The 15961-nt window shown below is 42.3% G+C and overlaps 1 protein-coding gene across 3 annotated transcripts; it reads left to right on the top strand.

Moving 5' to 3' along the window:
* Window positions 1–1142: 1142 nt before the first annotated feature.
* TMEM176B (transmembrane protein 176B) lies at window positions 1143–5020 on the top strand. Of its 3 annotated transcripts, XM_069083656.1 has the most exons (7): window positions 1147–1333; window positions 2110–2328; window positions 2799–2909; window positions 3267–3323; window positions 3586–3798; window positions 4221–4340; window positions 4557–5020. In XM_069083656.1, the coding sequence occupies exons 2-7, from the start codon at window positions 2125–2127 to the stop codon at window positions 4647–4649; spliced, it is 798 nt and encodes a 265-aa protein (XP_068939757.1). In that variant the 5' UTR covers window positions 1147–1333; window positions 2110–2124; the 3' UTR covers window positions 4650–5020. The 3 variants fall into 3 exon arrangements, with proteins under 3 accessions (XP_068939762.1, XP_068939760.1, XP_068939757.1); XM_069083661.1 differs by lacking the exon at window positions 3586–3798 and having other exon boundaries at window positions 1143–1333; XM_069083659.1 differs by lacking the exon at window positions 2799–2909 and having other exon boundaries at window positions 1146–1333.
* The last annotated feature ends 10941 nt before the right edge of the window (window positions 5021–15961 follow it).

Genomic DNA, 15961 nt, shown 5'->3' with positions numbered 1-15961 from the left:
TTCTTTCTTTCTTTCTTTCTTTCTTTCTTTCTTTCTTTCTTTCTTTCTTTCTTTCTTTCTCTTCTTTCTTTCCTTCTTTCTTTCCTTCTTTCCTTCCTTCCTTCTTAATTGTATTTCACTACAATGAGTTTCCTTTGTAATCCTACATATTTTATTTTAGAAATTTAAAAATATTATTCTGAGAGGAGGTCCATAGACATTATCATACTGTTGAAGGGGTTCATGACACACAAAAAAGGTTAAGAACTCTTGATATAGATGAATAGATAAATAGAGAGTCACTTAACCCTGTTTGCCTCAGTTATCTCATCTATAAAATGGGGATAATTATAGCATCTCCTTTGCAAGGTTATGTGAAGATAGAATGTAATAATTGTTAAATGTTTAGCCCTGTGCTTGGTAGACTGTAAGTGCTATGTTAGCTATTATTATATTATGTGTTAGATGCTGTGGGGCATACAGGAGAAGCCATTGTCACTACATTGGGAGAGCTTACAGTATAATTAATCAGACAGCAATGATAATAACTCTCATTTCTACAGCCCTTTAAGGTCTTCAAAGCACTTTCCTTACTCCAACTGTATGAGGAAAATAGACCAGCTTAGGTGGCTCAGTGGATAGAGAGCCAGGCCTAGAGTCAGGAAGACCTGAATTCAAATTTGACTTTAGGCACTTACTAGCTGTGTGACCCTGGAAAAATCATCTCACTCTGTTTGTCTCAATTTACTCATCTGTAAAATGAGTTGGAGAAGGAAATGGCAAACTACTCCAGTACCTCTGCCAGGAAAACCCCAAAGGGGTCACAAAGAGTTGGCTATGACTGAAACTACTAAATAGAAATGGGGGAAATAATGCAATTATTATAATCCTTACTTTATAGATGAAGGTTAAAAGTTTGAGGTTAAAGAATTACCCAGGTAATACACCTAGTAGGAATTCAAACCAGGTCTTCTGAGACCAAGTCAGGCCCTCTTACAACTACCAGTTCTTGCCTTCAACCCTTCTTTTGGAGCCCTGACTCCGAAATGGGTAGGTGGGGGATTTCCCAAGCATCAGAGCTGGGAAACAATCTGTTGCTGTAGCTGTATCTGGAGTTGGGAACTGCCAGACTCACCCTTCCCCCTTGCTCAGTGTCTTCCCCTGGCTCCTCCTCTAGGGTTGGGCCCTGGCTCCCTGGCTGTGGTGAAAACAGTTTAGTGATTAAGCCCTGCAGATCTCTAGGCCTGTCTTCCTTATCACCAGCTTCCTAATTTTGCCTCTTCCTTGGTCCCTGCTCAGTTTTCCCTCATCATCCCTACCCTTTCTTTGCCTATCAAAGCAAACTACCAATCAGGTAAGCTAATAATCTCTTCCTTTTGAACTTCATAGGTTATGTATCCTGGTTTCCTTGGCTTTTCATGTCTGAGGGTATGGTCTGGGTGTATGTTTACTTGCCTGGGGGTACAACCTTTGAGTTGACTTTGCTATTGAGGACTGGGGGAGATGAGGGAAGAATGAGGGAGTTTCTTCTCCAATGTGGGAAATGAACCTTAGGGAGTCCTGGGCTCTACCTCCTCCATTTAAGAAGGAGAGGGGGAGCCAGAGGAAGAATGATGTAGGAGGAGGAAAAGGAAGGTACAACTGGAAGCTAAGAGAATGGAGGAGAGGAGGGAAAGGGCACAAAGGCCGATATGCCATAGCAGGGTCATGTACAGTTGGGCTGAAGCAGGAGAAGTATTGTGAGGGGAGAACAGAGAGAGGGGGAGGGGTAGGCTCTAAATGGAGCCTCTGAAGAAAGGACAGCTAGTAGGTACTAGCTAGTAGCTAGTAAGTATTCAAAGTAAACAAACTGCCTTTATCTTTGGGAGAGTTTACCTTTGGAGGGTTCATAGATTTTGAGTTGGAAGAAATCCTGGAGGTGATCTGGTTTGAGTCTCTCATTTTACAGCTGACAGAACTGAAACTTGTCTAAAGTGAATACAGGTAAAATACTGGATTCAAACCCAGACTCTTTGAGTGAATTTCCGGTGCTGTCATGCAAATCGTCCTAGGTCTGTCCCTGTCCTTCATTGACTACACTCAGTAGCAGCTGCCTCGTGTCCTCTCTCTTTTTGTTGGATCTACTTCCAGGTCCAGACTCAGGAAATGTCCACCAGTGTGATGAAGGTGGATGGGATGCAGGTGGCAGAAGTGAACTCCAAGCCAACTCAAATCAATATACACATCCACCAGGAATCATCTCTGGCCAAGCTCCTCCAGGACGGACGTGCCTTCTTGCAATCTAAGATTTATTCCCAGGACACCCTCAAACAGAGTGAAAGGGTTCTCCAGGCACAGCTGGCCCTTGGGGTAAGAGTGAGTTCCAAAGGGTATGTGTAGGAGATGATAAGAATTGGGGGAAGAGGTACATTCCCATTCCCATTCCCATGAAGCTGCAAAGAGAAACTTAGAAATGGTTGTGGCCTTAGTAATTATCCAATAACCCTGACTCCTCCTATTTTACATGGGAAAAAACTAAGAGGGGAAATAACTTTCATTGTCCAAGGTCTTCCATCCAGGAAGCTGGAGGAATTTAGTGTTAGCTATGAGAAAAATCTTCTTGGCTTCAAGAACCCTGATTTGAGGAAACTGAGACAGGTTGTAGAATCATCTTTCCTTAGAGATTAAGAGCAGCCCTGACTCCTGATCTGAGGAAGGACCCTGAGGGGTAAGGAGTCAAGATAATCTCAAGTTTTTTCTCAGGGTAGCAGCCTTGCCAGCTATCTCTCTGTGACTGTGGAGGTCATGGGCAGGGATTGAGTTGCTATTCTCCATTGCAGGTGTCACTGATATTGCTGGGGGTCTTGAGCTGCTCTTTTGGGATATTCCTGTATTTTGGGCCTTGGATTTCCTTGCAAGCCACAGGTTGTGCCTTTTGGGCAGGGGCTGTGGTGAGTAGAGAAGGGATTTAGGAGAGAAGGGGGTCTTGGAGGGAACTAAGGAAGTGAGAAGAGGACCAATGAACGTGGGGGAAAGAAATGGGGCACACAGATATGGGGAACAGGAAGAAGTACTCTTTCAAGTGATGTAAAAGCCAGATTACTTTCTATTTTCTTTTTAATTTAGAGTTGTTGGCAGAGTAGTAGAGGTTGAAGGGAAGGATTGGAATGGGAGAGGATGGAATGGGGGTAGTTGGATCCCAGGCCATGTGAATGGCTTCCTTCACCCTTTCCTAGATCCTTTCCTATTGTCTGGGCTGGTGTTTGGAAGGGAAGTGGGAAGCCTTCTCTAATCTTTGTTTTCCTTAGGCCATTATAGCTGGAGCTGGGGCCATCATCTATGAAAAATATCAGAGTAGCTGCTGGGTAAGAGTGGGGACTGTTCTGTTTCCTTTTGGGCTCATCTGTCTCTTTCCTCCTTCAAGCTCCCTTTCCCATCCTTCTTTACTTCCTTTTGCTTCTTGTTCTACATTCACTAGCTTTGGGTCTTCAGTGGGAGGAGGAATCTGGTGTACAGAGAAGTCTGGGCCTCACTTGACTGATATCCTTAAGGGGATTAAGTTTAGGGGCACTGTGATACTATGGTGACCAGGTGGGGTCTGCTCTCCTCTGCTCCTTCCCTCTCTAGGGTTGGCTTGCTGCCCTGCTTACCCTGATCAGCATCTCCACTGCCTTTGCTGCTCTTATACTCTGTTCATTCAGCGTTGAGGATTCCGCTAATCACTTCTCCAACCTGGGAGAAATCTGTGAACCAAAAAACTCACCCAGGTCATATTATAGGAGATATGATTCTAGCGATTGGATAACTGAAGCATGCAAGTGGAATATGGACATGTTTTTGGTGAGAACCCAGACCCAGGGTGCTGGAGGATAGGAGAAAATGTGGTCTAAGTGTCCTTTCCTTCATTTACTCTTCCAATCCTTGCAAGATTGAATCTTGGAGGGCAAATGAGTGTCTGACCTGAGCTCAACATGGTTAGCCTTGTATTGAAGGAACTGTCCAAACACCTGGGTATTAGGGCTTCAAACAGCTTGGGACCAGAAAGGGCAGAGATTCAAGAAATGAAAAAACTCCTACTTTCTGGGGAAAGAACTTGGAATGTTCTCTTCTCTCAATTCCCTTTCCTCAGAGGTAGCCACTTCTTGAGGGTGATCATAAATGACTGGCAGTGAGGTTGAAGGGGATTGGTGGTGAAAAGGAAGATGGTCGTTCTAAAGATGGTGAGAGCAGCCTGCCAAACTTTTCGTCTTCTCATTCTTTAGTTTTTGTTCCAAGGAATCCAGGCCATGCTGCTGGTCATCTGTGTCGTGACACTCCTTGTATCTCTGGCCTCCCTGGGTGTGGGTCTCCATAACTTGTGCTGTCAGAACTCTCAGTTCCAGGTGAATTATGGGGTCAGGTCATGGGAGTTGGTGCCCCAACTCTAGCTCCTTGTTTGGTTCCCTTCTCAATGCCTGGCCCTGGTCCCCTTGTTCTCTTGGGATGTTGCACCCTTTCCCTTTGCTCTGAGAGAATTAAGCCCTCCTTTCCTTCCTCTCTTCTCTTTTTCCATTCCCTTTTTGCTATACCCTAGGTGTTGACCCTATCTCTATTCTTAGGTTGAAGAAGGGACTGAAAAGAAGCTGCTGGGGGAAGAATCACTTCCTCCCTCACCTTGCAAGGAGAAATCCATTGGCATCATTAGCCTGTGAGTTGCCATCCTGCCTAGAAGCACTCCTCCCTCAGGAGCCTCCTGCTGTCTCTGGAGGCATCTGGCTACCCCAAGGGCTCTCTGGGCCATCATCACTGAGAACCGTCCCCCTCCTCCCACACCCTGTACTTTTATTGCTGGTTCTGTTTATCCTCTTCTTCCCTCCTCCTTCAAGTTTTCCCACATAATCCCTGTTTTTTACCCCTCTGACTGCTCACTTTCCCCAGCCCCATTCCTCATTCATTGCCTGCCCTTAAACCATCACTCTTATTCTCTCCCTGAGGAGTTACATCTACTCTTTTCCCTGCTCTCCCCAAGTCCATCAGTTCCTTGTCCTCAGGCTGGTATCAAGTAATAAATGCTTTCATTTCAGATGGTGTTTTTTTTTTTCAACCCTCTCCAATCCTTCCTATTCTGGGCTTGAGGAGGGGGTGATGGGATGTCTGTGTTTCCTTGGAGCAGGTGAAATAGAGGGGGCATGTGAAGCCCTGGGGGAAGACCATTTCTAGTCTTTGCCGCCACAAAAGGACGAACCTGACTCCCACCTAGAGAGTCACTGACTTGACCCACTGGCAATGGGGCAGCTAGATGGCCCAAGTGGATAGAGCACTGGGCCTGGAGTCAAGAAGACCTGAGTTCAAGTGTGGCCTCAGAAACTTGCTGTGGAACCCTGGGCAAATCACTTAACCATGTTTGCCTCAGTTTCCCCATTTATAAAATGAACTGGAGAAGGAAATGGCAAAGCATTCTAATATCTTTGCAAGAAAACTCCAACTGTGGTAATGAGGAGACAGACATGTCTGAACAGCAACAAATGGTACAATTTGTCAGACCTTCTGAAGTCAACAGGGGCAAGGCTATGATGGCAACTGTAGGAGGGTGCCATAGTTTTTGGTCCTTGGCTTGGGGGGTGGGTGGGAATGAATCAGGAAAGCGTTCTTTTCTTTTCCAATTGGTTCTCCCTTGCAATTTTTATTTTGTGTGGGCCATCTTGTGGTGGGAGGGAAGCATGTTAGGGCTGACTTTTTGAAATCTTTTAGATTTATTATTCTTTTTTAAAGGACTGGATCTCCCCATCTTGCCCAGGCTGCAAGTATAGGTACTACTCATGGGTCTGATCCCACTAATCAGGGATGGCACAGGGATGGCAAATTGGCTGTTTTCTCCTCCTTAGGCAACCCCATCATCTCTCTCCCACTCCCTGGGGTTTGCCATATTAATATGGCAAACTAGGTGTAGACAGCTGATCAGCATAGCCCACTGTAACTCAGAACTCCTGAGTTCTAGAGGTCCACTGGCCTCAGCTGGGATTAACAGGATGCCCAGCTGGGCTTTGCTTTCATGAGAAAGATCAGCCCTTAAGCTATATCATAGAAACAAAAAAAAAAGTTATTTAAGTTCTATCAACTTGAAGTAAAAAGAATAGTGTAACAAGAATCATCACATACAGAGCAAGAACCAAATAAAAGTGCAAATAAAAATAAAGCATTTAAAAAAATCTTACTTAAGAAAATCAGTCCTATGTTCTCAGCCTCTAACTCACTAACTAACCTTATGGAAATTTTAGAGAATATCTTTTTATTCTTCATTTTCTTTTTTAATAAAGTGAATTTTTTCCACTCTGTTCTCTCTGAGTCCCATTTTCTTTTTATCTCATCATCTGGGGGCAGCAGTGGGTAGAGCACTGGGTCTGGAATCAAGAAGGCCTGGGTTTAGGTCCTTCCTAAGACACTGGCGTGTGACTGGGCAAGTCACTCAACTTCTGCCTGCCCTACTTTTTTCATCTGTAAAATGGCGATAATAATAGCACCTCCCTCCTAGGGTTGTTGTGAGGATCAGATGATATAATAATCTCAGGGTTCCCTGAGAAGATTGGGTGTCTTTTCTCTACTGTAGTCAGATCCATGCCCCCAAATATGTTCCCCTCCTTGTTAGATGCCAGTGAATAGTGTCCCAGTCCCATTTAACTACTTAACATCAATTAGCTTTTGCAATATGGACACAGATAAGTAGATATAAAATATGGAGGTAAGAACTGGACCTGTGATTTCACTGAATTGGACAATCCCAGGTGAGGAAATTCTCTCTACCAATGCAAGTTGGCACCTTGCTGTCTTATAGAGTTTCCTAGAGTAACTGAAAGTCTAAGTAACTTGCCCAGTGTCACACAACTAGCAGGTGTCAGATTCAGGTCCTCTTGAACTCAGGTCCTCTTAGTTTTGAGGCCATCTTTGTATCCACTACACCATCAATGCCTCTCATATATAAAATATATGCAGACTAAATATATTCTAAGTATTGGCGGGATGGTGGTTCACTTCTAAGAAGACAGCTTCCTCCATCTTCCTGTTGAAATTGCCTCAGAAAGTTCTTAGTATAGAGGTTCTCAGCATTTTTGAACATAAGGCCTTCACAGGACCTTAACACCGCCCCCCCCACTAATGATATAGAGAGATATAGTTCTATTTTTTGCTTCTCTCTGCAAGATACACAAATGAATCCTTAAAAACTGGCTCTCCTTTCAACTGTCTCAGAGTGGGGTCACCTTGTCTTTTATCTAGGCCACATGGCTCATTAGCCAATGGCCAATGGCTTATTATATTATTGAGGTTTTTAGGGAATACCTTCTTACATTATTGTCAGATCATTCCTTTATGTTCTTTTAGTGGTTTAGATAAATTTCCCAATCTGATCAGGGAGTCTCTGTTCCCTTCCTTCCTTCACTCCCCTCCTCCCCTCCAAATCCATTCCGAATAGCACAACGCCTTTCACAGAGGTCTTTAATAGCCATTGTCTAATTGGATTGCATTCCCTCCCATGCCCAAAGAAATGATGGTTCTTCTAGTCAAGGTTAAAACTTTGACCTATTCACTTGATCCTATTCTCCTTCATTCTCCTCCAGGATTTCCTTTCTCTTTCCTAGCATCTTCAATCTCTCCCACCATTAATTTTTTCCCCCTCAACTCTAGTTTCTCAAGTTACCTTTCATTTCTCTTTTCTTTTTCATTACCACATTTCTGGAAAGGTACTCTTTACTTATATATTTTACTTATATGGTGGATGCAACAGTTTAAGATCCTGCCCGGTATAGGTCAGGCTAGTTTTTCCTTAAAATGAGACTAAGGTTTAGGCCATTGACATAGAGCCCCAGATGCCTTACTTATGAGTCTCTCTTTGAGGCTTCTACTTGAGTTCTGTCAGCATAACCTACACTGGGAAGCTGTGCTTGACTGAATTAATATGTTGTTTCCATTCAATAACTTTGTGTAATATCTTCCTCCTGCTGTGGTTAAATAAATTTTTTGTTAAATCATATCTATAAGTGTTTCATTTTGTTTCAGAATTGAACAGGAGGTACCAGATTATCTTGGTCAGCCCTGGCTTATGACAACTTATTTACTACCTACCTCAAGCCTCTACATTCTGACTTCTAATCTTTTCAGTTTCTCAGTCGCCATCCTTTTTAATTGCTTAATAGTGTTTGATACCATAACCCATCACATCTGTTCTTCACTCTCTCTTTAGCTTCTTCCTTGGCGATCTCATCCATTCCCAGAACTTCAATTTGTATATCTATGTGGCTGACTCATAAGTCTGTATTCCTTATCCTGAGTCTTAACATCCATACTAGAATTTTTAACCATTATTGGCTACCTTTGCTGGAATCTCCCACTGGTACTTCAAGCCTAAATGTCTAAAACTGAAGCAATTTTCCCTTTCTATCCCCCAGATCTGTTCTTATTTATGATTTCCCTATCTTTATCAATGACTTCAGTGAAGAAATTTATATTTTTTTATCCTACCCATTAGACAGTTGCTAGGGTTTCTTAAACAGGGGAGTAATGTGATCAGACTTGTACTTTAGAAATATCACTTTGGCATCTGTGTGAAGGACAGATTGGACAGAGGAGAGGCTTGAGGGAGGGAGACCAATGAGGAGAATAGTACAATAGTTTAGATGAGAAATGATGAGGGCTGGGCTGTGTAAGTGGAGAAAAGGGAACAGATGCAAGGTACTGGATATGTTGTAGAGGCAGACTTGACAAAACTTGGCAATTCATTGGATGTGGGGGTTAGTGAGAGTAAAGAATCAAGGATGACCCCAAGGTTGCATACTTGGGTGACTAGAAGGAGTTTCTGCCCTCAATAGAACCTATAAGTTAGGAAATTAGGAAGAGTGGAGGGTTTTTTTTTTGGCGGGGGGGAGAAGGTAGTGAGGTCTGGTTTATACATGTTGAATTTAAGATGCTTATGGAGGGGAACTGTAGTAAGAGTATGTCCAGTAGACAGTTGGTAATATAATCCTGGAGCTCTTCAGGCCACTGGACCCAGATGGTGCTGGAGGAGAAAGTGAGGCTTGGTCACCTTGCACTGCCCCTCCCTCACTCAAATCCAAGTCAATTGCAAGTCATGTCATCATTCCCTGATGTCATGGTCCTCTTTGAGAATGAAGGATAAATACAACAGCAACACTGAAATTAGAAAACTCAGCAACTTGGAGTGTTTTCACTCAGTACAACTATATGACTGTCTCTAGCACTGTTTAGCAGCTATTAGTAAAAGAGAATGTAGATGGTGGAGGCATTCCTGGCTTGGAGTTTAACTTGGCTTGATTGGTGATGGGCCAAGGGGGCTGAGGTATTCTAAAGCAGAGAATAGAATATAATTGAATAAATTGACTAGAAAGAGGGTCAAGATTGGGAAGGGAAGAAAATGAAGCCAGGCTAGAGGTTGTGGCTTGGAAAAGTGCTGAGAGATGGAGGGGCTGGGAGGAATGGTGGATATGAAAAACAGGTTTAGCAGGAGTGAAGTAGAGAGAAAAATAGAAGGACAAAAGGTTATGATCAGATAGAGGAATCTAAACTCCTTATTTAATAGATAAAGAAACTGAGGTTCCAGATAGATGACTTCCTCATGGTCAAATAACTCAGTTGATCGCACAGCTGAAACCAGACACTAGACTTCCCAATTACTAGTAACTTTTCCATGATGTTATCCTGCCTCAGGCTTTTGTTCAGACAAAGTTATCTGATTTTTTTTTTTTTTACATTTTCTTCCTAGTCTTCCGCCCTCTTGGTTATTTTAGTGACTCTCTAACCCAACCTCCAGAGTTCTCCCTGTCTTTCTACAGCCCAGAACAGCCAGTTGGCTTGTTTAGTGTATGGTATGAATGAGGCCAAGGTGCTGGGTTCAATTTCTGCCTGAACTGGTTGGATTTACAATGAGAAATAGATTTGTTCCCCCTGACACAGTTTCCCTGACCTGAGAGTCTTCCTTGGAAATACTGTGAAGTATAAAAAAGACCTTCTGAGTTTTTGTCTCCCCTTTCTTTGTCCCCTTTTCACCTCTGTTGCCTATACCCAGTGCCCTTGAGCTCTCTTCCCCCTTCCCCACTTTTTTGCTGTTGGGGTTTTTTTGGAGGCAATTGAAGTTAAATAACTTGCCAGCATAGCTAGTAAGGATCTAAGGCTGGATTTGAATGCAGATCCTCCTGACTCTAAGACTGGTGCTCTATGCACTGTGTCACCTAGCTGCCCCTGCCTCTTCTCTGATTCATAATTAGAAAAGGTTTTGAATTATTTGGTGTAGAGGGAAATCCTGGTGACCTCAGGCAACTCACTTAACTCTTCTGGGTCTCAGCTTCTTCAACTGTAAGATGAGGGACTCATTGACTTCCTGGACTCTGAATCTGGTTTACACTTAATTGTGAGTTGAATGAGCATCCTTCTTCTTGATCAGTCCCTTTCTGGTAGGGATGGGCTAAGTTTGGTATCTGACTGAGGGAAGAGACAGAGAAAGGCAAGAAGATGGGAGGTGATATTGTTCTCAGCCAACCTAGATTTAGAATACAAGGAGAGACAAGAAAGTTCAATGACAGAGCATCGAGATGATGATCAGAGGTCTGGTACACTTCACTGCTTTGCTATTGATTAGTAAGCCAGAAAGGGGCAGCTAGGTGGTGCCATAGTGCTTAGAGAGTGCCAGCTTTGGAGTCAGAAGACTCATCTTTCTGAGTTCAAATCTGACCTCAGACACCGAGTAAATGTGTGCCCTTGGGCAAGTCACTTAACCCTGTTTGCCTCAGTTTCCTCATTTGTAAAATGAGCTGGAGAAGGAAATGGAAAGCCATTCTAATCATAAGGTCATGAAGAATTGGGCAAGAATGAAACAACTAAATAATAAGAAGTAAGCTGGAAAGGAGCCCAAGACCAAGGAAGCCAGGAAGCAGTAATAAGTTGCTGCCTGGGATGAAGAAAACATTTATTTACCTCTTACTTACGGAGCTAGGCACTGTGCTGGGGATACAGATTCAAGCAAAAAACAAACGGGTATTCCCTACCTTCAGGGAGTTTACATTCCAATGGGGGGAGAAGACAACATCTAAAGGGGGGCTGGAAAACAAGGGAGAGAGGAGGCTACTAGTGAGAAATGAAGTCAGGAGACTGAGGAGTAGAGCCAGGCGTGAAGGCTTGGACACTTCATGACTCACTTTATCAGGAGAGAGAACCACAGGATGAAGGTATCTCCTGGGTGAGAAGGCTGCTAGCAGAAGTGGAAAAGTGTGGAGGGTGAGAAGAATGAGGAGAAATAGAACCCGATATGGAAAAGCAGAGGCATCAGAAGCCAGAACCAGTGACTACCACCCCACCACTCCTCCTCACCCCACCCCACCCCACGACCTACCCACCCACCCACATAATATGTATATATTCACATATATACACATGTATATTATATGTATGTAAAACACATGTATTGCATGTATACACACAAATACACATATACATATGCATACATGTATGTTATGCACACATACACATAATATATGTAATGACATTTCTGTAGTCCATGAGAGTGACTCAAAATTTGGGAAGTGTATTTTATTGCATGTTCCCAGGGTTCATTTGGGTTCAAGCAACTGGTGTAGCCTGAGAAACTCAACAAAGTTTTGCCAAAAACTGCTTGCTTCATAGCACTTAACTTCCAGGGTGAATGTGGGACTTGGAATAGTCCCTAGTTCCAACTGGGAATAGGATTGGGCGCTAGCAATGCACCTGCTGAAAACTTTTCCTTATCAGCCAGTCAACAAGCATTTATTAAGCACTTCCTGTTTGCCAGGTACTCTGTTAAACACTGAGTACATAAAACAAGGCCACAGCATGGTCCTTGTCCAATTATATATATATATATATATATATATATATATATATATATATATATATATATATATAATTGCATTATAATGAAGGAAACAACATGCAGAGAATTACCCATATAAGTGAAAGGTGTATGTTGCCTGTGTAAGATGACTATGTCCTCATGGGTAGTCTAAATGTGTCTCATTGGGAAGCATGCATGGATCTTTGGAATCTGGTTCATCCCTCTCTAAAGGAGACTTTAATTCCTGTCTGCAATGGAGCAGGAGAAGGAGCCATGAAGTCAGTCAATCCTCTGTGAGGAGGTACCAGACTTCAATTATATCTATCTTCTTCCTTAAATATTGCTGTTCTTAGGACCACAGAGAAGAGAGGGAGATCCCTGCTTATGCTTTGACCTAACCTTAGTCAACCACTTCAACATTCAGTTGTTAAATGAACAAATATTTATTGAGTCATCTATTAATATATGTATGTAACACAGTCGAGCTTTTACAAAGGAACACTTTACTTCTGCATGGTATAATCACAAATATACATACTTTCTCTCCCAAGGCAGGGGAGGTATAACTTCCCTCTCCCCTGCCATGTGTCCATCTTAGACACATCATTTACCATCAGTTGCTCTGCTTGGTTTCAACTACACAGACATCATGCCTCCCCCCTCCCCAATAAACTCATCACCTGAAATTTCATCAGCATGGAGACTGATTCAGCTTTGATACTTGACACTTTCTTAGCACCCTCAGCTGTCTTTCCCTTCTAATTAGAGAGCTAGAGAGCAGAGCAACAAATTCCTCCCAAGGTTTTCCTTTAGCTTTAAAACTGGCAAGACTGAGCCATTTTCTCTTTCCACCAGCTCTGCAACTTTACTCCTTTTAGTAACTCCTATCTGCTGCATCCAACATGGAGCCCACAAACTGAATCATGAGAGAGGAAGAGTTTCTTGTTAGGATGGTCTTTTTCTGAATAATCATGGACTTCTTTGGAAGCCCTGTAACATTCTAGGGCTTGATGCAGACAGTACTGAATTATTCGCAAACAGAAACTTCCATTTAGAATATAAACTCATTTGTAAAACATCATGAGAGAGGAAAGCAGGAAATTACAAGCCATGTTATTTCATAAAACAATTAAAAGCTATGTAAATGAAAATTAGTCTGCAGAAAGCCTTCTATGAGATCAACCGAACCATTTTCTTCCAGGATTATTCGTAGCTTGAATTATCATAGGAACAACAAATAGATGGAAAATGGAATAATTTGAGAATCACCATATTTGGATACTTACAACCTAGCACAAAATATACTATATATGAAAAAGAAGAAATGGCACTGAGGGAGATAAACTTTTGTAGAGTAGTTGGATCAGAGTTTATTGAACAAATCTGTCCTGGAGATGGGGGCAAGTGGTGGTGTAGTGGATAGAGTTCAGCACCTGGAATCAGGAAGACTCATCTTTTTGAGTTCAATCTAGCCTCAGACACTTACTAATTGTGTGACCCTAGACAAGTCACTTAACCCTGTTTTCTTCAGTTTCCTCATCTGTAAAATGAGCTGGAGAAGAAATGACAAACCACTCCAGTATCTTTGCCAAGAAAACCACAAAACTGGGTCATGAAGAGTTGGAATGGCTGAAATGACTGAACAACAACAATAATTTGATGGAAAGGTGCAGAGAATACAAGATCCCACTGTGTTAATTGTATATTGATTACCAACATGCATTCTCCTTCAATGAGGAATCATATAAAAAGATCATACAAAATGGGAGCCAAGATGGAGGAGTAAAAGCAGGAACTTCCTTGAGCTCCTGTTCTGACCATCTCCAATACCTGTAAAATATGACTATAAATAAATTTTAGAGCTACAGAACCCACAAAGTGACAGAGAGAAACAAATCTCCTGCTGAAGGCAGCCTGGAAGGCTGACAGGAAGGGTTTATTGTACCAGGCTGGGAGCCAAATGCAGTCCTGCATGAGCCGTGTGGGGCCAGATCTGGGGTGGCCCTGACCAGCAGCACAGACTGACAAGAGCAGACTTCAGGAGAGTGAATCGTAGCTATGATTCACTGGCAGCTATGGCAGTTTCCAGAATTCTCGACCCATAAACTCCAGAAAGAAAGTAAAATGTCAGTGGGGAACCCTGTTGGTCCCGGGTGAGAAAAAACGTGGTTCGGCCCCTGCCCCCTGGGGCAGCAGAGGTGATGGTGTCTGCAACTGCTGCCACAGCTGTTGCTTCTGGCTCATGGCCTACAGATCGTAGGGGGACCAAGTGATTGTTCAGAGAGCATTTGCAGGAATCTCTCTGTTGGCACTGAGGCAGGATTCTCTTGCTTTGCCCTACTTAGATCTGGGTTGCAGTCTTGGATGGTGGTCCTGGGGTGAGGAGCACTGGTGTGGCAGAATTTATTGAAGCTGTGGAGAGAAAGTCCTCCTCACAGTTCTGAGGCAGGTGCCTGGAAAAACTCTGACAAGAGCTGCACAAAACCCCAGAAATTTGGGACCCAGCTCTCTCCACTCTGGAAGCAGAGTTCTACTGTGGCAAAGAGCTCAAAAATCAAGTAATTGGATGGCAAGATGAGCAAACAGAGGAAGAGCAATCAGACTATAGAATACTTTTTTGGGGACAAAGAGGATCAAAACATAGAACCAGAAGACAACAAAGTCAAAACTCCTGTATCAAAAGCCTCCAAGAAAAATATCAACTGGTAGCAGGCCATGGAAGAGCTCAAGGAGAATTTTGAAAATCTAGTAAGAGAAGTGGAGGAAAAATTGGGAAGAGAAATAAGAATGATGCAAGAAAATAATGAAAAACGAGTCAATAGCTTGACTGAAGAAAATAACACCTTGAAAAATAGACTAACTCAAATGGCAAGAGATGTCCAAAAAGCTAATGAGGAACGAATGCCTTAAAAAGCCAAATTAGCCAGATGGAAAAGGAATTTCAAAAACTCACTGAGGAGAATAATTCTTTCAAAATTAGATTGGAGCAAATGGAAGCTAATGACTTTATGAGAAATCAAGATAGTATAAAACAGATAAAAAAAAATGAAAAAATAGAAGGCAATGTGAAATATCTCACTGGAAAAACCAGTGACCTGGAAAATAGATCCAGGAGAGATAATTTAAAAATTATCGGACTACATGAAAGCCATGATTCAAAAAAGAGCCTAGACACCATATTTCAAGAAATTATCAAGCAAAATTGCCCTGATGTTCTAGAACCAGAGAGAAAAATAGAAATTGAAAGAATTCACCAATTGCCTCTTGAAAAAGATCCCCAAAAGAAAACTCCTAGGAATATTATAGCCAAATTCCAGAGTTCCTAAGTCAAGGAGAAAATATTACAAGCAGCCAGGAAGAAACAATTTGAGTACTGTGGAAACACAATCGGGATAGCACAAGATTTAGCAGCTTCTACATTAAGGAATCAAAGGCCCTGGAATATAATATTCCAGAGGTCAAAGGAGCTAGGGTTAAAACCAAGAATCACCTACCCAGCAAAACTGAGTATAATCCTTCAGGGGAAAATATGGTAATTTAATGAAATAGAAGACTTTCAAGTATTCTTTTTTTTTTTTAAGCAATCGGGGTTAAGTAACTTGCTCAAGGCTACACGGCCAGGTGTTTCTGGGTGGGTGCTAAGTGTCTGAGCCCGGGATTTGATCTCCAGGTCTTCTCAACACTGGAGCCGGTGCTCTTACTCGCTGTGCTACCTGGCCGCCCCACTTTCAAGTATTCTTGATGAAAAGACCAGAGCTGAACAGGAAATTTGACTTTCAAATGCAATAAGCAAGAGAAGCATGAGAAGGTAAACAGGAAAAAGAAATCATAAGGAACTGATTAAAGTTGAACTATTTACATTCCTACATGGAAAAACGATAATTGTAACTCATGAGGCTTTTCTCAGTATGAGGATAGTTGCAGGGAATATATATGTATATATAGGAGGGTGTAAGTGTATGTATATATATATATATGTATATATATGTATATATATATATATATATGTGTACATGTATACACAGAGGACACAGGATGAGGTGAATATGAAGGGGTGATATCTAAAAAATAAAATTAAGAGGTGAGAGAGGAATATATTGGGAGAAGGAGAAAAAGAGACATAGAATAGAGTAAATTATCTCACATAAAAGA

Source organism: Petaurus breviceps, unplaced genomic scaffold, assembly GCF_028583685.1.
Source record: "Petaurus breviceps papuanus isolate PSGF00001 unplaced genomic scaffold, PetGlider_PUasm1.0 115, whole genome shotgun sequence".
NCBI lineage: Eukaryota > Metazoa > Chordata > Mammalia > Diprotodontia > Petauridae > Petaurus > Petaurus breviceps.
This window is presented reverse-complemented; position numbering and strand designations above follow the sequence as displayed.